Source organism: Magallana gigas, chromosome 3 (assembly GCF_963853765.1).
Source record: "Magallana gigas chromosome 3, xbMagGiga1.1, whole genome shotgun sequence".
Taxonomy (NCBI): Eukaryota; Metazoa; Mollusca; class Bivalvia; order Ostreida; family Ostreidae; genus Magallana; species Magallana gigas.
In genome coordinates this window covers 8,814,420-8,838,765 of record NC_088855.1, presented here as the reverse complement: position 1 = coordinate 8,838,765, position 24,346 = coordinate 8,814,420, and the positions used below count along the sequence as shown (strand labels likewise).

General features: G+C 33.1%; 2 protein-coding genes across 7 annotated transcripts; both read right to left on the bottom strand.

Annotated features, from left to right (window-relative positions):
- Positions 1-1,408: 1,408 nt before the first annotated feature.
- Positions 1,409-14,992, bottom strand: LOC105321802 (ceramide kinase). 5 transcript variants are annotated; one of them, XM_066078380.1, is made up of 12 exons: positions 14,794-14,989; positions 11,303-11,416; positions 8,319-8,447; positions 8,105-8,168; positions 7,540-7,685; positions 6,915-6,989; positions 6,626-6,772; positions 6,076-6,145; positions 5,446-5,507; positions 3,950-4,140; positions 1,988-2,151; positions 1,409-1,818 (listed from the first exon to the last, which is right to left on the bottom strand). In XM_066078380.1, exons 1-12 carry the CDS (start codon positions 14,867-14,869, stop codon positions 1,779-1,781), a joined length of 1,278 nt encoding a protein of 425 aa, XP_065934452.1. In that variant the 5' UTR covers positions 14,870-14,989; the 3' UTR covers positions 1,409-1,778. The 5 variants fall into 5 exon arrangements, with proteins under 5 accessions (XP_065934452.1, XP_065934449.1, XP_065934451.1 ...); XM_066078377.1 differs by having other exon boundaries at positions 11,204-11,416; positions 14,794-14,985; XM_066078379.1 differs by having other exon boundaries at positions 11,210-11,416; positions 14,794-14,980.
- A 165-nt stretch (positions 14,993-15,157) lies between these two features.
- LOC136273597 (X-linked retinitis pigmentosa GTPase regulator-interacting protein 1-like) lies at positions 15,158-23,401 on the bottom strand. Of its 2 annotated transcripts, XR_010711768.1 has the most exons (5): positions 23,063-23,401; positions 22,881-22,965; positions 17,824-17,960; positions 16,882-17,634; positions 15,158-16,569 (listed from the first exon to the last, which is right to left on the bottom strand). XR_010711768.1 is itself a non-coding variant. In XM_066078382.1 (4 exons), the coding sequence occupies exons 1-4, from the start codon at positions 23,277-23,279 to the stop codon at positions 17,522-17,524; spliced, it is 552 nt and encodes a 183-aa protein (XP_065934454.1). In that variant the 5' UTR covers positions 23,280-23,401; the 3' UTR covers positions 15,158-17,521. The 2 variants fall into 2 exon arrangements, 1 of the variants encoding a protein (XP_065934454.1); XM_066078382.1 differs by having other exon boundaries at positions 15,158-17,634.
- Positions 23,402-24,346: the final 945 nt, after the last annotated feature.

Genomic DNA, 24,346 nt, shown 5'->3' with positions numbered 1-24,346 from the left:
CATTCACAAAATTTCATAGAAGTCTTACTCTGTTCATATTTCTGCGCAAAATAGATCAATTTCTTCATTTAGCAGCGAATTTCTAAATCAAATTGGTCACGTGCCTCTTAAGACGTGCTCATTTCTGTTTAAAAATCAAATACCATATATTTGGTTTGTTTGACCTCAAATTTAATGTTTTGACGGTCATGCTTTCTAATAATAAAGATGTCAGTACTCATTAGTAGATATGATAATTAATATTGAAAATATAAAGTATCCAAAATAATAGATTTTGGCAAGTTGTTTATTCAGAAATAATTATATCAAAATATATATAAAATAATCAATAAAGAAAAGCTTCTAGAAAAGTACATGTATATAATAATTTCTATAAAAAAACAAACAAACCATATAATGACTAAATACATGGAACTGTGGTAAAAAACAATGTTATATATACAATAGGTAAAATTTATAGGCTACATGTATCTGTAAAAATGAAGTAATATCCCCCTATTTTTTTAAGCCACTCGTATTTTTAGCCTTTTACCTGTGAAACTTCGTTTTCCAGACTTCTTTAAATTAATATGCTTTAAAGAATTTATTTCAAACTTGTGTGTGGCTTTAAATCAAACTTGACTTTTGATAGAATTAATCAACAGACAACAGATAAGGATGAAATCAATTTTCGAACAACTCGAATTTTTTTCTTATCGGTTTTGTGTCTTTTAAAAAATACATTTACTTCATCGAATTTTCACAAAACCAATAAAAGCAAGAAAAAAACAATTTGGAACATTATTGGGAGACATGTAATGCTTTATATGCAATACTATTTATTATTATTTTTTTTAAATAAATTTGTTAGAGAGAAAGAGAGAGAATGTTCCTGAAAATTCAAATAAAATTAATTAGAGGGAGCAACATTGTTGCATTTTCTATTAAAATATTGGTACTGGTACTTTGATAGTGTTCGTACTTTTATGATTCTTAAATACATAGAGGCACCAATAATTTTGCATTGCTCTGACAGTAAATTGTTTGAGTGTGGGGTTTTTTTCTGACAAAAATCACTATCTTTGAAATTTTCAACAAATGAATCACAAATTCCATTTTTAAATCAAAGTACTGATAGTACTGAAAAGCGCTAACACAGCTTCTGTTTGTATACTAGTATAAAATATATATGTATATAACATTTCAGCTTCTGTATACGCAATATATTTCCTCATCACTGCGTGGTAGTCCCTGCAATGATGTATGTAAGCCCCGTACAATAAATTCACATTAGCCCGTACTAGCCCGTCCAGTTATGTGCACAAGCTCCTGAAACTGGTTCCCTAATCAGTTTAAATGATGTAAACGTCTGCTCATAGGGGGCGGTTATTCGTTGCACCGGAAGTAGAAGTCTAACGACAATAAAGCGCTGAGCTATGCTTAGCGCTTTAAAAATGCTCCTTCTAATGGAACTAATATACCTTGAATAAAATATTGCACCAAGACTCTCAATCAAAAAACAAAATGAGTGCCTGTAGTTTATTTTTCTGTACATAATAGCCAGTTTTTGCATTTTGTACAACTTAACTAAAACAGGAACATGAAGTGGTCCAGGTACATGTACTACACACATGTAACGAACCTGTAACACCTTAATAATACATGGCATAGGTGATGACGTGATGATCGAGTGGCTGCACAGGTAGGTACTAAGGTTCGGGTTGGAACACTAGAGGTAATGTTCTGCCATCTCTAAGGGATCAGGTAAATACCTCAAAATATATGTCCTGCATTCAGTCTCAAGAACTTGTGTAAAACCTCAGGAGCTGTCTGTGGTTCCTACAAAATTAAAACAAATGGCTTTGTAAAATATCAAATGGCTAATAAAACTTGGTTAAAGGGAGGTTTTTTGGATCATTCTAGATTAATGAATTCATTAAAATAACAACATGTTCTTGTATTTCTCTTGCCAAACAGTTGAATGGCATTTGGTTAAGGCCTGACGTACCAAACCTCATACTCTCCGTCTACAATGTCTAACAATTCCCCGTCCACATCTAGTAAATTGTTAATGTTGACTTCTTCAGACTCGGGATCCGGCAACTTATCAGAGCACTGAATCTTTACTTTGTATCCCCTAACAGTGTATGGCAACAAAAAGTCCTTCTGAAACTGCATTATGGTACAATGAACTCATCATATTGTTTTGTTTTTTTAAAAAGAACTAAATAACAAAAGAGAAAAAAAAATGAGAACAACATCAAAATATTCCACTTTTTTAAAAATCTTGTTCAAATTTATGACAATAATTTTAAGAACCATTATAATTCATTTATGGTATGTTTGAAGCGCCCTTAAAAACTGATGCATAAGAAATGAAGTATACCTACTGCAGAAAGGGAGAAAGCCATAAGCTGAAAAAAATGGGTCAAAAATGGGAGTCTGCCTGCCTCTTTGTAGACTAGGAGGGTAAAAGAGTTGATTTCTTGACTGTGTTTATTCATTGTTATAAAGTCCATTTTTGACTCTACCGCAGCTATGAAATCCCCACCAGCTGAACATATCCCCCAGATTCCTACAAAACCAAGCGACCACGTGAGAATAATTCTTATAAAATCTGATGGGTCAATTCTAGTTTATCATAATTACAGGTAACACCTGTGTGAGGTATGAGTAGTTTTACTGAATCCAGTGGGTCAATTCTTATTCCTTGACCCTTGTAGGGTATTTCTATTCCTTTTTTGGAGGTTCTACTGTGTGAAGTATGTATCCTTAATAGGTAATAATTTACTTTGGGGTAATTCCTGCAATTCATTTTGAAAGATTCCATTCTTGATAATAAAAATTCATTTTTTTATGCATCAACTGTTTGGTTTGATTCTTTGTTTAAAACCAACTTTTGCACTCAGAGTGAAAAATATTGTAATAGTTATACTCAGTAGCTTATTCTCACTGTACAACTTTATAAAGACGAACAATAACTAAAATGTTGCCCTCAAGACCAGTCAACATTTGTATAATAATTTTTGTTTGTTTTGCCTTTTTTTAGCTCACCTCAGCTGAAAGGGAGGTGGTGTGTGAATTACTTATATGCAAGCATCTTGACATTTGTTGATTCTCAAATTTTTAGACTGTGGACAATTCTTGGGCCACACAAAGGATTCAAATTTAGATGTACTTGTTCTATATCTATATGAACAGTTGTTTAAGATCATCTTGAGAACTGCAATGCTTAATATGTGATATGACTATTTAATCATTCAGTTTAAAAGATGTCTCAATGTTTAACAAAAGAGTATCAGAAGAAAACTTTGAAAATCTTTCTATTACAAGATCTATTTTACTGCACTGTAAAGATATTTTGTACCGGTATTTAACTCCTTAAAGCTGATTTTCATTATTGCTATAATTGCTCAGGTGAGTGATGTGGCCTGTGGGCCTCTTGTTTGGTTGAGGGTAGAGGGAGGGGAAAGAGGGTATAAAACACAAAATCACATGAAAATGACAAATTCTCAACAACAACAAAATTAACATCTTTAAAAAAACAAAAACCAAGCTTAATAACTACTTCAATCAAGCTAAGCCAAGTTGAACCTCACTCCTCTGTACAAACAGTTAGTCTAACCCAGCACATCATAGAACTTATGAAAATAAAACACCCATCAACATATTGTCTCCAAAATAGTGTCAATCAAATTTCTTCATGAATGGGTCATGAAGAATAAAATGTGAAAATCATTTTCCCCATGTTCCCTAATGCTTTTAATTAAATTACCAACTGAGAAGTAATTGTTGTCTACATACGTCTAAGACTAGACTAAAAAGTTTATCATGATGTTTTTTTCCCTGGTATCAATGTCGGTTGATTATTTGATTATTACTACATTTTCTAACAATTCAATTACTTAATTCATTCTACAGAACTGGATTATTTTGATGTTGCTCTTTGACAGATCTATAGGTTACTCACTGCATCTAGATTTTCAAGTGCACAACTTTTCAAATGACTAAGAAATTCGAATCTCCCACATTGTTTGTACATAGCTACAACAAATTCACTGGGGTGCTTTATGAAGGGCATGACAGAAGCTCCAAAGGGGGCACAGGGATAGCCAAGCCCTGCTCCAGACGAGGTGATGCTAACACATTGTCCCTCAACCTCTGTAATTTATGAAGGAATTAAAATACTGTGAAATCATTAGTTTTCGTGTCCATTTTTTGCGGATTTCAAGATAGCTGCACATATTTTGCTCACTGGTCTGGACAACCAGAGATCTGTGTCACCTTCTGTTTTATGTGTATATTTATTGTGCACAAAAAAGTGTCCTGTTTCTTGTTTTATTTCTCTGTATATTTTAAAAATAGCCAACCATGAGTTCTTAAAATACTCTTTTAACTCTTTTAATACCACTTCAACAATAAAAAGCATTTACCTGGCATGCATATAGCATGCTAGACAGAATTGTCTCCCTGCCCAAAATGCAGAAATACATGTAAATAGGTGAAATTTGTCAACGCTTTCAATTTCATGCTATTAACAATGGTTTGGTGGAATGTTCCTCATTGAAGTACATGTAGTTAAAGAATATGTTGGAAACACACACTAAGTGATATTTTGAGACAACAGCTTTTAAATGTATTTTTAAAAATTTTAAAAAAATAAAAGTTCATTCATTCAGACCAGCGAGCTACAGATCTGCAGCTAGATTTCAAGAGTACTCCTACCTACAAATTTAAACTTTAAATGAAGTATGAAAAATGTACTTTATTAAAGTAGATCCAGTGTTCTGTGACATCACACTTTTTTGTAAAACTTTGAATTCTTTAAAAATTGTGCAAGATAGTTTTATTTATTTTATATGAATATAATCACATGGTTGTAATTAGAATTATTAGTAGGTTAAAGATATTTTCACACTTAATTTTATACTAAATTTCCAAATTTTTATATATTTTATCAATGCAAAGGGGAAATAACTCTTTTTCTGACTTTTCTCTCAGTTGTATGTCTAAATGCTATAGTTTTTCTTATTCCAACGATTAATTTAAAAATAATTTTGTAATTTTAGTTTTCTGATAAAGTTGACATTAAAATTAAACAAGAAAAACAAATTTCTGCCCACAAGATTTTACTTTTAACAGAAAAAAATACATTTTTCTAATGCTAAAATATACTTTAGTTTATGTTTATCTGGCATCTCAAAAAGTGTGATGACATGTATATTTTTTCTAACAATTGATGACATTTAAGTCTATTAAGTCGAAATCAGTTCGGTTTTTCAACTTTCCTCAGAGAATTTTACGAGTATGGAGCTACCTTAATAAAGAAATACATGAATTTTTTGCAAAACTAAACTGTAAAAAAAACTAGAAACAAAATTTCTACAAATTAAAATGACTCCACACAATGCTTCAAATGATGAATAAATTTTAAACAATGTCAACAGGTGTTTTAAAGCTGTGTACCTTTTTGCTCATATGTTGTGGATTTTTCACTTGTGCCATCTGCATCTTCTGCAGTTGAATCTCTTAAAAAAATATTAAAATATATTTACTATTTTCTTAATATGTTTAATAAAGTCTTCGTCATTTCATTTTAGGATTTTTTTTAAGAAGTACATTGTATAATATTGTATAATAAAATATTATGGTATGTAACTAAAGGTAGATATCAATAATTTCCCATAATACATGTATATGTTTTATTATAGTATGGAAATTTATTTACCTATATAAAGTTAAGTGCCTGTAAGCATATGCATACCTTATAATTCAATTTTCTGTTAATAAATACAAAAAATAAGACAAATTGTACTCATAAATCACAAAAGATTGTACGAATTTAAATGTAACAGATTTGCACCATTGACAGTTTAACCATTTTGACATACAAAACAAGCAAAAAATGTATACATTTGTAAAGTAATTTTCTCTTAGCCAATGAAATAAGTAATTTTCTCTTAGCCAATGAAATAAAGTATTTACAATATTCTTAAATTCAACCCATAATACATTAACAGTCAACTGAACAATCATTCATTTGATTGTTCGATGGATATACTTTTCTAATGAATTGATATATATGTATGCTCTTACCTTTGAAAAATGGTTAGCTTTGCATCAAATAATCTTTGTTTTTTAAAAAGCATCAAATGCAGAGGTACAACTAAAATATATATAACAAAAAAATAATTGAAATATGTACAGGCAGTGTTTGATGTGAATTCATTATGACTCTTCAATAATCAACCAAGCATATTCACATGGAACTGAGTATGAATTGATTCCTAATGGCCATTAATGTTATAATACCAACACCAGAATCGACTAGGTACATAAAGTACTGTAAACGTTTTATATTTAGCGTGTGAGATATTTAGCGGAAAATTATTTTACAACAAATTAGCGTGGATTTAAATTAGCGTATATCTGAATGTGCCTATTCTTATTCATAAAGGAATGGCATTTGTTGATGTACTTGATTTGGCAGAAACGCCTCTCCGCGAAAAAACACTAAAAAGAATACGGAGCCAAATGTACTACATATACAGTATACTGTATCTGCGCACCAATATCATATTGGAGTAGCTACTATGTAATGTAGCAGTTTAAGTCACAAAATCACAGTTTGTAAATTTAATCTCACCGACATATCTGGCCTTCTTTAACCACCTCTGTCTTTCTGTGTGATAAATTAGGTCTGAGAACAATCCACATCCTATGACAATAGTGCTAAAGGAGGCTAGCTTCCCTCCGGAGTAAACCGCCTGGACATTGTTACGGTTTGTCTTACCTACAAATAATTCATACATCTATGTTAGTTTTATGCATGACTTGTGAGAAATAAATTTGCGTAATTCTGTAGAATCCTATAAAATTAAGAGGATGAATGCTGTGAACATCAATGGTTTTGGATGGCTGAATGATGCACTGACCCCTGATAATATGGAGAGCTGCAGTGACCACATCTGTGTTACCATAGAGACCTTTAGCTGTTCCATTTCCTGTACCTGCAAAACATGTTAACTATTGCATGAAAAATATACCGTAATTATATATTAATACTTAATATTTTGATTCACTGTATATTTCCCCTAATGTTTGCATTGAAAATCTGCGACGTTTAATTTCTTGTGAATACACTTAGCTTTTTCACAGCACATGAGCACATATACAAATGTCATTAGTATTCATGCATTTTGAATTCATTTATAATCGAAAAATTAACTGTAACCTTTAAACTTACATAACCAATTTGATATGTTGTACTTATGAAAAATAATCATTAAATCATACATGTATCTATTACTTAATAATAAAGATTTTTCTTGACAAAGTTTCTGGCACAATAATTTTAGTCGCAAATGTGAACTAAATAACATCTTAATATGGCTATTCCATGTATGTATGCTTCATATCCCTGACTAAGAATGTATGTAATGGCTTAATTAAAAGCAACGATACATGATACATGAACGATACATGAATACTTCATACAAACAAATATCAATGCTTAAATGTAAACACAAAAATTCCAAAATGTTTAATAAATTTTTACACCTGTTGGGATGATGCCAATTGGTACCTCCAATGGTTTGAGTTTACAGGTAGGCTTATCGTAGTCCAGACCAGCCTCTTTTTGAGCTCGGGTCAGAAGACCATTGATGACCTCCAGTAGAGTTCCATCACCTCCTACTACAACTAGCCTTAAAAAAACCCACCTATCAATTCATATCATAATACCATAATAACTTTAAATGTTAGTACTTTGTACCATGTGTGTGAATGAAGAAGGCAAATCCAACTGATATTTAAAATACATTCCAGGAAAGTACGATATTTGGTAAAAAAAAATTATTTTGAAAGAAAGCATTTCTTAATGTTCAAACATGCATGGCATTTGGCAATGAATGTATAAATTGATTTAACAAACATCTTTTTCTGCTAAAAATATTACACAGCAAAAATGTAATGATTACAGTAAAATCATCTTTCACTTTTTAAAAATTTTCTGCACTATTCCATCAACTCCCTCTAAACCAAGTTTGTTTACTATAATTTCAATCAAGAAAATGTTAATCATCCAATTTGACTAATTTCTTTTAAAAACTGAGTAACTACTTACCCATCAACACATGTTGTGTCAAAACTTTTCATTATGTCAACAATGTGCTTTGGTCGTTCAGAAACTGAAAGAATGAAACTAATTTAAAATAAGTATGGTAAATATAGAGTATTACTGTATGTCTTTCAATGAAAATGTATTTTTACATGGAGTAATGATAATAAAATTTTTAAAATTCTAAAAAGGCCCAGTTTTTAAAATTCTGCATGCTTACCCATTACATCACAAACTATGTTTGCCGCTCTAAACAAAGGGGCGATAGTTTTGCTGTACACATTCAGAGAATTTTGGCTCCCTCCAATAGGATTAATGAACACTCCAAGTTTTTTTGGTCTTTCTGTCTCTATTAAAAACACAAATTGCATTATATTATATGAATTCAAAATTATTTTTATAGACAATTTTCCTTTTAAATCAATATTTCACTTTCTGCATTTCAATTATTCAATACTGTAAAAATGTTAATAATTCTCTAAATTATAAATAAATATATTTTTCCTCTTCCACAGGATGAATGACCATCTTTAAGTTCTCCTTAATGATAGCTTAAAGATGCTTAAAGGTCGCTTAAAAATGATCTTTAAGCCACCTTTAAGCTATATGTGTTGCTTAAAGATGACTTAAAGAGAGCGTAAAGATGGGTTAAAGGCCGCTTAAAGACTATCTTTAAGCCACCTTTAAGCCACCTTTAAGGACAACTTATAGGTCCTTAATGTCCAAACTTCTTTAAGCCACCTTTAAGCTACCTTTAAGCTACCTTTAAGCCACCTTTAAGCCATAAAAAAATCTTTTAATACAAAATTGTGCTCAATTTACCAACAAAATATATTAACTATATGATAATGATAGAAAGGTATAAAAACCGTTTTTGTTCTATAAAATAAAATGAAAAAAAAAAATAATCATAACGTGTATACCTTGTATATTTTTTTTAAGTTGGTCAAACAATAGACTCTAATTAGATATACACAAACGAACAATACTATGTCTAGACAAACAAAGCAGTAATATCCTGCCCGATATAACAAAGGCAGTTGAGAGTCTTTTCATCTTTAACATGTATCTAGCAGATCTCGAATTAGACCTAGAAATAATTAAAATCAAAAAAAAAAATACATACCTTCAACCGATTATTAAATTAAATCATGCAGTTTTGGTTCATTATCTATATTTTGTTAAATAACCTGATGAACTGAGAGAGAGAGAAAGAGAGAGAGAAAGATAGATAGAGAGAGAGAGAGATTTCACCGATTAATTTATAATAGGAAACAAACATACTTAAATATAATTTCATGCGCAAATTTAGATTCAGAGACTGCGCTCACCCCTACAATAATTTTGAAACAAAAAAAAACTAGAGGTACTGTGAGCAAGCTCACAATTGATACCCCCCGCTAAGAAAAATCATAACTCATGTATTTTTTTCTATTATAGAAAATATTGAATGAATCTATTTCATCGTCCATTTTCTATTAATAACAACTGCTCTATTTTTTAAAACTGTTAATGCTTATATGAGTACACAAACCAATTTCTATTCTTTTAATTCCATTTTAGTTCAAGTTAACTGTTAATGCATGAGGACATTTGCATCCTTATGTTAACAAACATGACTCGAATCAAACGAAATTCCAATTTTGAATTATTGGTATACTGAGCCCGATTTTTTTTTAACAATGACCTTGAACTTCCTCAATTGACCTTTGGTCAAGGTCATGACATACTCTCAGGTTATAAGCATTCTAGATGTGAATTAAGAACTTCCAATATTTGTCCATTAGAAAGATATGGACTGGACACGAGTTTTATACTTTTCTTCAAGTGACCTTGGCCTTGCCCAAATGACCTTGGGTCAAGGTCATGACAAACCCTTATCTTATAAGCAATCTTTGTGTGAACTGAGAACTTCCAATGTTTCTCCAGAAGAAAGATATGGACCGGACAAGAATTTTGCACTTTTTTCTGCCATTGACCTTGACCTTGTCCAAATGACCTTGGGTCAAGGTCATGACACACCCTTAGGTCATAAGCAATCTTTGTGTGAAGTAGGAACTTCCAATGTTTCTCCATTAAAAAGATATTAACCGGACACGAATTTTGTAATTTATTCTGTCAGTGACCTTGACCTTGCCCGAATAACCTTGGGTTAAGGTCATGACACACCCTTAGGTCATTAGCAATCTTTGTGTGAAGTTAAAACTTCTAATGTTTCTCCATAAGAAAGATATGGACCGGACACGAATTTTGCACTTTTTCTGTTGGTGACCTTGACCTTGCCCGAATGACCTTGGTTCAAGGTCATGACACACCCTTAGGTCATAAGCATTCTTTGTGTGAAGTAAGAACTTATAATGTTTCTCCATAAGAAAGATATGGACCGGACACGAATTTTGCAATTTTTCTGCCAGTGACCTTGACCTTGACCGAATGACCTTGGTTCAAGGTCATGACACACCCTTAGGTCATAAGCAATCTTTGTGTGAAGTAAGAACTTCTAATGTTTCTCCATAAGAAAGATATGGACCGGACACGAATCGAACAGACAGACGGACAGACGGACGGACGGACGGACGGACGGACGGACGGACAGACGGACGGACGGACAAGGTGATTCCTATATACCCCCCCAAACTTCGTTTGCGGGGGGTATAATTATTTTATAACGGCAATCTGGGTCCATCGGAGCGTTGTTGATGATAGCGATAAGTGTTTAATGGAGCGACAATCAAAAACCGCCTGGAACACCCCCCCCCCCTTCCTTGGAAATTATATCATCACTCGGATCACCCCCTCCCCTCCTATAAAAGAGCTTTTGCATTTAATATATGTTTTTATTGTTCAGTTTGATCAAACTCGACTTAAAGGGAACTTAAAGATGGTTTAAAGACAACTTAAAGGGAGCGTAAATGCCACTTAAAGATGCTTAAAGCTAGCTTAAAGATGGCTTAAAGGTGACTTAAAGAAGTTTGGACATTAAGGACCTATAAGCTCAGCTTAAAGGTGACTTAAAGGTGGCTTAAAGATTGTATATCCTTTAAGCCACCTTTACGCCACCTTTAAGGACTTGCTTAAAGATTGTTTTTCGCCCTGTGTTCTCACCTTTACCTAATTTTTCATTGACCTTGGTCCTCAGTGCCTCACACTCCTCTCTGGATCCTGTCACATGTACATTCTCTGCTGTCCACTTATAGTTTTTACCTTTTGATATGTACTTGATGATAAGGTAGGGAGCGGATCCAAAGAAAATGGGAAGAATTCCACCTGGTTCCTCACAGAGGTGACAACCAATCACATCACAGATCTCTATGCTACCTAAAATAGCCAACCAAAGAAACATGACAACCAATCAAATCACAGATCTCAATGTTACTTTAAATACCCAACAAAAGAAAAATGACAACTAATCACATCATAGATCTCTATGCTACCTAAAATAGCCACCCAAAGTAACATGACAACCAATCAAATCACAGATCTCTATGCTACCTAAAATAGCCAACTAAAGAAACATGACAACCAATCACATCACATATCTCTATTCTACCTAAAATAGTCAACCAAAGAAACATGAAAACCAATCACATCACAGATCTCTATTCTACCTAAAATACCCAACCAAAGAAACATGACAACCAATCAAATCACAGATCTCTATGCTACCTAAAATAGCCAACCAAAGAAACATGACAACCAGTCACATCACAGATCTCTATGCTACCTAAGAAACATGACAACCAATCACATCACAGATCTCTATGCTACCTAAAATAGTCAACCAAAGAAACATGACAACCAATCACATCACAGATCTCTATGCTACCTAAAATAGCCAACCAAAGAAACATGACAACCAATCAAATCACAGATCTCTATGCTACCTAAAATAGCCAACCAAAGAAACATGACAACCAATCACATCACAGATCTCTATTCTACCTAAAATAGTCAACCAAAGAAACATGACAACCAATCACATCATATATCTCTATGCTACCTAAAATAGTCAACCAAAGAAACATGATAACCAATCAAATCACAGATCTCATTGTTACTTTAAATACCCAACCAAAGAAACATGACAACCAATCACATCACAGATCTCTATGCTACCTAAAATAGCCAACCAAAGAAACATGATAACCAATCAAATCACAGATCTCATTGTTACTTTAAATACCCAACTTAAGAAACATGACAACCAATCACATCACAGATCTCAATGTTACTTTAAATACCCAACCAAAGAAAAATGACAACCAATCACATCACAGATCTCAATGTTACTTAAAATAGACAACCAAAGAAACATGACAACCTATAAAATCACAGATCTAAATGTTACTTTAAATAGTCATCCAAAGAAACACGACAACCAACCACATTGCAGACCTTTAATGTTGCTTAAAACAGTCTGCCTCAGTAAGAGCCAACTAAAACATGTATTTAAAACTGTGCTCAATTGTCCTGTTTCATACATGTCCTAGTAAAATTACATGTACTGAATAGTAGGAATAGAGTCCATGGAACAAACACTGGTTATGCACTTGCACTAGCACTTATTAGGGTTACAGAAAAATCTCATGGTCTTTTTATAAGTGCCACCTTGTGATCATGCTGACAGACCAATAATTTTTTTAAAAATACGAAGATCAAGGTATCCTTTGGATTTAGATCACATGTTTAGCAAAATATCGTAGAATCTTGGCATTATAAGAACGAATTGAAAATTTCACAATATCGGAGAACCATTTTAACAAGACCTTGGACTTTCGGTAGGATGTAGCTATCTATTTCTTGCATCAAAACAAGTTAAAAATGATGCTGGTTTCAAATGAAATATACACAGTTGTGTAGTTTTAGCTTAGAAGCCAGACAAATTGTGTCAATTTCAAAGAGCCATGGCTGTAGCCAGCAATGAAATAGACAGGCCTACATCACAACGAAGTTTGACACAACTACCCAAAGTCCAAGATCTTGCTAAATGATTCTAGTTGCTGCTAATATTAAATGTGTGTTGGGTGACCGCTGTGCAGTGTAAACAGAGGATGGCCCGTGGTGCTGATCTGGGAGTGTTAACGCATGCATTAATCAGAGATTTTGCCTTGTCTTGTTGATATACCAAAAGTTTACATTGAGAAATTTGAGACTATAATAACAGTTTGATGAAGGTAGGGTCTACTCATGGTTAACTGTCCATTCACTGGCTAATAGATATGAATACATTGAATGCAATGACACTCGTCCGACCTCATCAAGGAATGTACATAATATATACATGTATTTTATTAAAACAGTGTCAATTCAATATCACACAACAGATCAGATGTTGGCAAAAAACTTTCCGGTTTTAACAGTTAATGAATATTATAATGAGCTTCTCTTAGCAATTAGAAGAAAGGAGGTCAATATTTGAGAGATTGTTTTGATGAGCAAACTATACTCTGACAGTCTGTCCAAAGATATCCTTGATTTTGTTTAATTACTCAATATCTATATATACCTAATGATGTTCATTTGAAAGTATGAAAAATTGCCAAGATTAATTTCCCCTTTGAAACGCCCCCTTCAGCTTAACCAGTTTCAATACACTTTAAAAAATGTGACTACAGGGATTTCGCATGGCAACACACCCGCATGACAACACTGAAAAATTGTGCATGGTATATTGAGTGACTTTGGATTAGAGAAAATGAATCAACATTTTCCATTATAAATCTCCGAAAGAAATACCGGTACATGTACCGATTTCATTCCTGTGACATTTTAATTCAGAGCGATAATCATAGATGATAATGTGTGAATGGAGTTATTTTGGATATTGTCCCTTTTATCTATTTCAATTGCAATTAGTCTTTCACAGGTATATATATTTTCATTTAAAATAGTCGAATGTCTTGGGACAGTCTATGGATAGTATTTTAAAACATCTCACTGAAATTCCGGTAACGGGTGGTTTCGCTCCGATCGCTTGCTCGCCCTGAGAGGTTTCGCGCCGAGTGGTTTCGCCCCTTTTCAATGTATGATACAGGTATTATTAACGATCAATGATTATAGCTATAGCAAAAATGGTACTATCTGTACATGACTTGCTTTCGTTTGTGAAAATTACTCGCCACTAAACAGTTTTTTTTCACTGGTAAAGAAATGAAATTAAGTTGCAGCAAATTAAAGTTGGTATACAGTAAAAATAATTTTTAAAAACTGCCATTGAGAGAGAGGGTTTTTTTTTCTTAAAATAGACTAATAATTGCAAATTATTTAAAGTTTTTTGATATACCAAGTTTATGTGCAATAGAATATTATTTCATCATTTTGTTTCTGTAAAAGTGAAATTTTATTAAGTTGTAATTATAATAGCCCATTGCATTTTGATGATTGTCGTTTTTGAAGCACCTGCACACCCACCCCCCCCCCCCCCCCCCCCCCACCTCCTTTTCTCTGTCTGGTGTTAAAGCCCATGTATTTAAAAGTAATACCAAGATTAAAGACTAAACAGGTTCCTATCTACAAAAGAATCTCGGATTGTTTATTGCAGATCTATGACATCAGATTACGGGTAAACAGAATACGGCATGCTGCACCAACCACAAACGATGCTATAAATAGCAACAACAGCATCTGTCGGTTAGCCTACAATCTGCATGTGTCCGCTGAGTGTATACAATAAACCATGTTAAAACAATACTTACTAGTCGTCTTTTGATCTGATATTTTAAGTTCCCGTGCTTCCAAGATAACTGATTGGACATTTACGTTCAATACCATGTTGCCATATATTTTGGGTTAGTGTAAATAAACAAACTAGGTCATCATTGCGGTATGACTAAAATACGAAAAGGCAAGAGAACCGATATTCAATATTTCAAAGGATTCGAAAATAAAAATAAAAATAATTTAACACTTTTTTGGAATAGTTCAATTGACGCTCAATCCCCAATTCTATAATTCAACATCAACGTTACATGAAAACATGCCTCTTTTCCCCACATACTAGTACATGTATTTATTTTAAAATCCTGAAGAATTTAGAAATCTTACAAAGAAAAACTAAGAAAATATTTCATTTTTTTATTTCTAATGAAATAGCAATTTCTCAAATTCCAACGACTTAAGCTATAGTATATTATCACAGTTCATCTGCTCAATATCTACCATTCAACACTGCAGTATTTTAATGCAATGTTTAACTGATTTAAAAATTCATTATCAATGATATGCATCACAGCATACAACACATACTGAACTACAACCTTCATGTATTTGTAATAAAACACATACACATTTTTAAAAAGATCATTCCTTCTAAAAAATATAAATTAAATATATGTGAAATACAGATAAAACATGCAAATGCCATGTTTTTAAATATGAAGTTAAACAAGAGGCCCAGGGGCCACATCCCTCACCTGAGCAACAATTGCTTTCATTCTGATCAAATTAGCATTACAGTATCAAAATATCTTGACAACTGAGTACAGTAGATCTTGCTAAAAAAAATTATCCACCTCTTATTTTTTGATAAATACCAAGCCCCTTTTGTTGTTGTACCTGTAAGAAGATTTTTCTCTATTCCTATATAACCCCCCCCCCCCTTTCGTGGCGCCACTTTTCTCTAGGGAATCATGGTTTCATCAAACTTAAATCTGCATAACCTGTGCTTTCACACTAAGTACTGAGTTTTGGACCGAAAACTTTCCCAGAATATTTTTAAAGATTTTCTCTATATATTCCTAGCTATGTAAAAATTCAAACCGCCATCACGGTCCCGCCCTACCACTAGGGACTGTGATTTTGCAAACTTGAATTTACACTACCCGAGGATGCCTCTACACAAGTTCAAGCTTTTCTGGCCAAATAGTCTTTAAAAAGAAGATTTTTAAAGATTTTCTCTGTATGTTCCTATGTAAAAATTCATCCCCCATTGTGGCCTCACCATACCCCTGGACTATTATTTAAACAAACTTGAATATATACGCTCTGGGGATGCTTCCACTCAAATTTGGGCTTTCCTGGCCTAATAGTTTTAAGAAGAAGATTTTTAAAGATTTTCTCTATAAATCAAAATTTATCCCCCATTGTGGCCCCGCCCTACCCCCAGGGACCATGATTTGAACAAACTTGAATCTACATTATCTCTTGATGGTTACACGCCAATTTGAGCTTTCTTGGCCAAATAGTTTTAAAAAGAAATTTTTTTAAAGATTTTCTCTATATATTCCTATATAAAAATTTATCCCAAAATTGTGGCTCCACCCTACCCCCGGGGACCATGATTTGAACAAACTTGAATCTACACTTCCTGAGGATGCTTCCATTTTAATCTGAGCTTTTCTGGTCTAATAGATTTTGAGAAGAAGATTTTTAAAGATTTTCTCTATATATTCCTATGTAAAAATTGATCCCCCTCTTGTGGCCCCACCCTACCCCCGGGGACTATGATTTGAACAAACTTGAATCTACACTACCTGAGGATGCTTCCATTTTAATTTGAGCTTTTCTGGCCTAATAGTTTTTGAGAAGAAGATTTTTAAAGATTTTCTCTGTATATTCCTACGTAAAACTTGATCCCCGAATATTGGCCCCACCCTACCCCCGGGGACCATGATTTGAACAAACTTGAATCCACACTTCCTGAGGATGCTTCCATTTTAATTTGAGCTTTTCTGGCCTAATAGTTTTTGAGAAGAAGATTTTTAAAGATTTTCTCTATATATTCCTATGTAAAACATGATCCCCCAATTGTGGCCCCCAATTGAACAAACTTGAATCTACACTACCTGATGATGCCTCCACACAAGTTTAAGCTTATCATGTCGAATAGTTTTTGAGAAGAAGATTTTTGAAAAATACCAACAAATTTTCTATAATTCTCAATTATCTCCCCTTTAAAGAGGGCGTTGTACTTCATTTGAACAAACTTGAATCCCCTTCACCTAGTGGTACTTTGTGCCAAATTTGGTTGAAATCTGCCCAGTGGTTCTTGAGAAGAAGATGAAAATGTGAAAAGTTTACAACGACGACAACGACGACAACGACAGGCAACAGACAAATTGTGATCAGAAAAGCTCACTTGAGCCTTTGGCTCAGGTGAGCTAAAAAAACTAAAATTGGACGGAAATAAATAAATAAAAATTATCTCCATTCTATGATTACAATTATAAAACTCAGAAACCATAATATCTGACACATGTGTAGACCAACAACAATTATCTGAGTATGTGAGTATAGGAGACAATTTCTTTTAGCAGCACTTGAACACGCTAGCCATAGTATCATAATGGCCATTAGTAGCTTCCATCATAGACTACACATGAAGAATCTGCAAAGTTAATTCAGATGGTTTCCATTCCTTTTTCTTTTCATTTTGAACTCTGCTCAAATTCCTTCCATACTCTATCTAGGTTTAGTTTCACAGTCTCAGTATGTCCCCTCTATCTGCATTTCTTTTTCCACAGCCTCTAAAGCTGCCAGGCATTTAACAGTCACATTAAGTGATCCAATCACTCCCTGGTCATTCTTAACATCACAAACTGCAAGGAACAAAAGCTTAAATTAAATTTTTGTACCAAAACCCATAATTGCAAAGCAAAAGTTAATATAAATCTCTCTCTCTCTCTCTCTCTCTCTCTCTCTCTCTCTCTCTCTCAAATCAAAATTGGTTCACTGATTCATTTTTAAAAACATAATTTTTTCTCATTTTCAAAGGGATGTCTACTCACTTTCCACATTTTGTTCCTCAAAATCTTTCTTGGACATAAGAATTTCTTTGACGCTCACAAAAGCAACACCAATATCTTCACATTCGGCATCCATATCATCATCATCTGAAGGGTCGCTGACCACAGTGAAGCGAATTCTGCAGACACAGAAAGTTAGAGAGTTTAGCATTGTACTTAATTGAACATGTATTTCAGGGAAAATCAATTAAAAATGGATACACTGTTAAGGTGGTAAGGGACATCTGTCGATATTAATGTGGATTAAAATACATTAAAATTACAAGAGGCCCATGGGCCACATCGCTCACCTGAGGAACAATAGGTATGATAAAATCAGCTCAATGGAGTCATAATACAAACTATCTGGACAATGTACAATAATACATGTAGATCCTGTATAAATAAAATCCATTTTCCCCTGGATATTCTTATGTTTATAATCATTAGTCCCTTTTCTAACAGGATGATTTTATAGTCATATCATATGTTGAGTATTGCAGTTCTCAAAAAGATCCCTAACAATAGTTTATATATGGGATATAAATGTACATCAAACTCTGAACCTTCTCGTGAGGCCAAAGAATTGTCCTGGGGCCAAAGTCTTAACAATTATAAAGAATCATCTGGCTGATTAGTTTCTGAGAAGATTTTTAAAGATTTACCCTATATATTCCTTTGTTAAACTTTGACCCCCCCCCCCCCCCAATGTGGCCCCACCCTACCCCTGGGGATCATTATTTTCACAACTTTGAATCTACACTACCTGAGGATGCTTTCACACAAGTTTCAGCTTTCCTGGCTGATTAGTTTCTGAGAAGAAGATTTTTAAAGATTTACTCTGTTTATTCCTATGTAAAACATGGACCTCCCATTGTGGCCCATACCTACCCCCCAGGGGTCATGATTTTCACAAATTTGAATCTACACTACCTGAGGATGCTTCCACACAAGTTTCAGCTTTCCTGGCTAATTAGTTTCTGAGAAGAAGATTTTTAAAGATTTACTCTATATAATCATATGTTAAACTTCGACCCCCCATTGTGGACCCAACCTATCCCCAGGGGTTATTATTTTCACCACTTTGAATCTACACTACCTGAGGATGCTTCCACACAAGGTCCAGCTCTCCTGGCTAATTAGTTTCTGAGAAGAAGATTTTTAAAGATTTACTGTATATATTCCTATGTTAAACTTTGATCCCCCATTGTGGCCCCACCCTACTCCCAGGGGTCATGATTTTCACAAATTTGAATTTACACTACCTGAGGATGCTTCCACACAAGTGTCAGCTTTCCTGGCCGATTAGTTTCTGAGAAGAAGATTTTTAAAGATTTACTTTTTGTATTCATATGTTAAACTTTGACCCCCCCATTGTGGCCCCACCCTACCCCCGGGAGTCATGATTTTCACAACTTTGAATCTACACTACCTGAGGATGCTTGCAGACAAGTTTCAGCTTTTCTGGCCGATTAGTTTCTGAGAAAAAGATTTTTAAAGATTTACTCTATATATTCATTTGTTAAACTTCGACCCCCCATTGTGGCCCTACCCTCAGGTGAGCTAAAAAGGTTAAGTTTACAATTCAATAAGTTGGTTTCTGGAAGAACAGACTTTGAAAACTTTCGTAATAAATATTGACAAATTTTTTACTTTTTTAATCTTTAGCTTTTAAGATCTGTGTACAAACATAGAATTGTGAGCAAATCTCTGTATCTTGCTTATAATTCGAAGCTTAACACTCAAATATGGTTAGTAAATAGAAATTGTAAATAATTAAACACAAGAAACATGCACTACATGTATAACAAATAAAGAACACAATTTATTTTTTCGAAATGAATCATATATATACATGTATATACCTACGTATTTCTGTCAGCGATATCAAACTCTATTTAAACTGAATAAACTCGAGAAAATGCCGAGCATCTCAACAAAACCTATTGCATTAATCTACCATTACGCAAAAGATAATGCCGAATTACCGATATAATGAATTGTATTTCAGTACACCTACATCAGATTTTGCTTAATTTGCGCAGGTAAACAGTTAACGTAACTGTTTGATTTACCGAAGTCTCTGTTTGATTTGATACGTAAAAATCACGAAATGCAGACGATAGTTTCCAGGTTACAAAGCATAAATAATGAAACCGAAACGAAAATCAGAACAAACTAACACCAACGTCATGTGTGAAAACTGTCAACGCATTGAAATATTTAGCCTCAATTTACTTCACAAAATCGGCACCAATATATTTTTCATGTTTCAAAATTTCCCTTCATACGCGAGCTGTTGCACAACAAGCAAATTCATCATAGTCAGATCGACCCTTTTTCGTATAATGTCATGGCTGCTTTGAACAAAGAACCTCGTTTTAGAAGTATGGAATACGAGTCTTGATAAAATGGGTATGCAAACCCGGGCCGTGGCAAAATAAAAGCCGGGGCAGATCGGCAATCGTCAATTCCAAATACGCATTATTTTGTAGCAATATTTACAGCAAATACAAATATACTAGTCCATCAAATATCCTGAAATTTTTATGAAATTGGCAGATTAATACCTGCCAATCTTTTGTTTTGCTCAGGCCAAGTCTTGCCTACCCATTTTACCGGATGCCGAGCCCGAAGCTATTAAACTGATTGAAACACGCCTTTCCTTTATTATTATTTTCGTAATAACTCAGATTTGAAACAAAATTACCCCTTAATTTTTGCAATTTATATTTTCCTTCCCATAAGGATAATTTATGCTAAACTACGTTGAATTTGCCTCGGTAGTTCTTGAGAAGAAGATTTTTAAAAATGCACCCCCCTTTTTCTACAGTTTCAAGGTTTTCTCCGCTTTGAATACAGATCGGACTTTTATTTTTTGCAATTTATATTCGCCCTCCCATAAGGATGCTTTGTGCCAAATTTGGTTGAAATTGGATAAGCAGTTTTATTTAGAGAAGAAGTTCAAAATGTAAAAAGTTTACAGACGGACAGATGGACGGACGGACGGATGGACGGACAGACGGACGACGGACAAAATGTGATCAAAATAGCTCACTTGAGCTTTCAGCTCAGGTGAGCTAATAATACTTTCACTGGTTTAGAATTTTCAAATTTTACACTATTTAACAAAAAAAAAAGCTTTTGAAAATTTTTGGAGAGGTAAAATATGTAAAACCTCCATCAGAATTCAACTCAAAACCTACAGATTCGTAGTAAACCCTCTAACCCACTGCGCTACACTGTTAGGTGACTACATGATTGTACCGGTATACTGAGAAAGAAACTACTTATATAATTACACTTCATTTTAAATATTGTTTATTTCGATAAACAATTTCAATTCAATTCAATTTCTTTATTAACCAATTAATGGCCCTCAAGGGGCAACATGAAGACTGTACATACAACATCCAATGAACATAAAACATTCAATAAACATATACAAGAGGGAAAGAGCTGGATGATTGAAAGAGCTAGGACAGACATGAACAATTAAAAAGTGTGTATATATATATATATATATATATATATATATATATATATATATATATATATATATATATATATATATATATATATATATATATATATATATATATATATATATATATATAATTATGTATGTTTCCATACATTCAATACAGTGTCGTCTATATATTTATGTTAAACACCATATACATAAATATGTCAAAATACAAATGCACATACAAATTTGAAATAGTTTGAATAGGAAATACAAATTAAGGCAATGCCTTTTGTAAAAATTTACCAACAGAGTTTAATATATCTAATTCTTCACAGTTTAGAATCCAAAATAATTTTTGTTTATCTTGTAAACTAGTGAAATGTTTTGCTTTAGATGAAATTAAATCAAATAGTTCCTCTCTTTCTTTTGTAAATTTGCTGTATGGATAAGAAAATGTTCTTCATCTTCAATTTTATTAAGTGTACAATTTTTACATATTCTTCCTGTTCTAGGTGTGTTATTATATCTGCCCGATTCAATAAAAAGTCTATGCGCTGATATCCACAGTCTACAGATTGGCTTTCTGTATTCAGGTCTTAATATAGTTAAATACTTTTCCAGACTGAAGTTAGTTTTCAAAAATATATAAGTAACAAGTTTGCCATCTTTAAGTGTTTCATTTGAGTACTGCCAATCCATCAAATATTTTTTAGTCTGAGATTGTTTTAAAGAAGTAACAAAGTCTTTTTTAGAATGTGTCATAATATATATGTTTTGAATATTAAGAATGTTTAGTACTTTTTCAATAGAGGAATACCAAGTTGTATTTTGGGCGAAATGAAGATCTTTACTACATAGAAATGCATCTTTTAATAGAGGAAACTCTGTTGTTAAATTTTCTAATCTGTAGCAATATTTAAGTAATCTATTGACAATATCATAATGTAGAGAAAATCTTCCTAGTTCAGAAAGTGAAGCATGGTTCATACTTTTCTTGTTCAACCCCAATATGGTTTTACAAAATTTGAGATGTAAAGTTTCAGCTATTAAGTTGTTATAACATTGTTGTATCAATATATCATTAGACTGTTTTATTTTTATGTTATTGACGTTAAAGATTCCCCATATTTCAGAGCCATAAAGTAAAATTTGCTTTATATATATAGTGTGGTCAAATACATTTAAGCTAGTGGATATCCCGGGGTTTAGACTCAGGAAATCTTTTCGTAGTTTGAAATAAGCTTTCAGTCCCTTTTTCCACCTTAGCCAGTGAGAAAGTCCCTGAAGCTGCGAAATCAATGCCTAAGTATTTGTAACTTGGTACACATTCAATATTGAAATTTTTGTAACTAAATTTATGTTTTATTGTTCTCCCAGCTTTGTTAAATATATATATTAATAACTTTTGTTCGATAAACAATACGTCACAACATGGAGATATCCCACACCACCTTAAAAACATGTATTCAAGTGTTTTGCATGGATCAAATGTATGCCAATATGGGTTCATTAATGGGATGTAAGAGAGGATTTCTCAAGTGATGCCCAGAAGGAATAGAAGAATAATGCAGTGGTTAACTAGTTCACCTACCTGCCCTGCTCTGGATCATCGGGTAACAACATGGCTGCCAGGTATTGTCGTCTCTCGTAATTGTTCTGCATGTCAACCTGGAAAGCTGTCAAACAAGCCAAAAACCAATGATTTAATTGAGGAACTTCCTGGCAAAATCTTAATTAAATCAATTTACAATGAAAAATCAAACAGCCACTTACTTTTTGTGAAGTTATAGGTGATGGGGAGATTAGCTTTAGGTTTGGGTAAAGAGAATGGCGTCTCCAGCTCCTCTGGCTCAATACCGAGGAAGTTATAGGCAACAAACAGCTTTACACTGTCGTTTTTCAGTACAGGACATGTAACGTGAGCTTTCTCTTTGAGGGATAAGTGAGAGATGGTAACCGTCACACTATCTGTATTTCCAGATAGCTCCATTTTGATTATAACTCCCTTTTTTTCACGCTTCTGGAGGATTTTAATCTATTTTTCAATCACGTTTTTTACGGGAAATGGAGGCAACTATCGGCCATTATTTACATTAGCTACAAAACGGAAGTTGAGAAGGTAGCAAGACTTTTAGGCCCCAAGATGTTTAGGCCCTTCATTGATAAGACGCTTAGGCCCCAACATGTTTAGGCCCCAATATGTTTAGGCACCAGCCTATATTTTTCTAAGTTAATTAAAATTTTCATTTTATTTTTTAAATGAATAATGGTTTAGGCACCAGCATTTTATACATTTAATTATAGTTAATTATAATTTACATTTTATTATTTAAAACTTCATTTCATTTAAAAATTATAAAGAAGTATAATCTGCATCTTATAGTTTATTATTTTTTAAATATATTTTTTTGTCACATCATATTATTTTCTATATTTAATTTTCTAATTCTATTCTATTTAATTTGTATGTAAATGATTTTGAAATCAATTTTTTAAATTCTGAATGTGTACCATTTGAAATTTCATCACTGAATCTTTTCCTTCTTATGTATGCTGATGACATGGTGATTTTTTCAGAAACAATTGCTGGTCTTCAATCACTTTTGGATGAATTAACATATTATTGTAGCACATGGTAATTATACACATTAATGTTGATAAGTTAAAGATTGTTGTTTTTAGAAAAGGTGGAAGGGTAAATGAAAACAAAAATGGTATATTTATGGTAAACCATTTGACATTGTAGATCAGTTTGCTTATCTTGGCATTATTTTTTACTACAATAATAAAGTTTCTAAAGCTGAGAAACAACTTGCTGAGCAAGGCAGGAATTAATTAAGGCATTATTTGTATTGAAAAAAATATTAGAAACATGTTTTTTAATCATAATACTTTGCTATCATTGTTTGATTGCTTTGTTGGCAGTGTCATTAACTATGCTTCTGAGGTATGGGGTTCACTCAAAGCACCTAATATTGAGAAACTTCATCTTCATTTTTGTAAACATATCTTGGAGTTAAAAGGTCAACTTGTAATGTAGCAGTTTATTCTGAATTA

Coding starts and splice junctions, on each gene's coding strand:
- LOC105321802 (XM_066078377.1), bottom strand. CDS start 14,869: ATGGTATTGAACGTAAATGTCCAATCAGTTATCTTGGAAGCACGGGAA. Junction 8,448..11,203: donor CAATGAAAAATTAGGTAAAG/GTGAGAACACAG, acceptor TGTTTTTAATAG/AGACAGAAAGACCAAAAAAA. Junction 2,152..3,949: donor CACTTGAAAATCTAGATGCA/GTGAGTAACCTA, acceptor ACCATAATGCAG/TTTCAGAAGGACTTTTTGTT.
- LOC136273597 (XM_066078382.1), bottom strand. CDS start 23,279: ATGGAGCTATCTGGAAATACAGATAGTGTGACGGTTACCATCTCTCAC. Junction 17,961..22,880: donor GATGATCCAGAGCAGGGCAG/GTAGGTGAACTA, acceptor CTGTGTCTGCAG/AATTCGCTTCACTGTGGTCA. Junction 17,635..17,823: donor TGAGGAACAAAATGTGGAAA/GTGAGTAGACAT, acceptor TGTTCCTTGCAG/TTTGTGATGTTAAGAATGAC.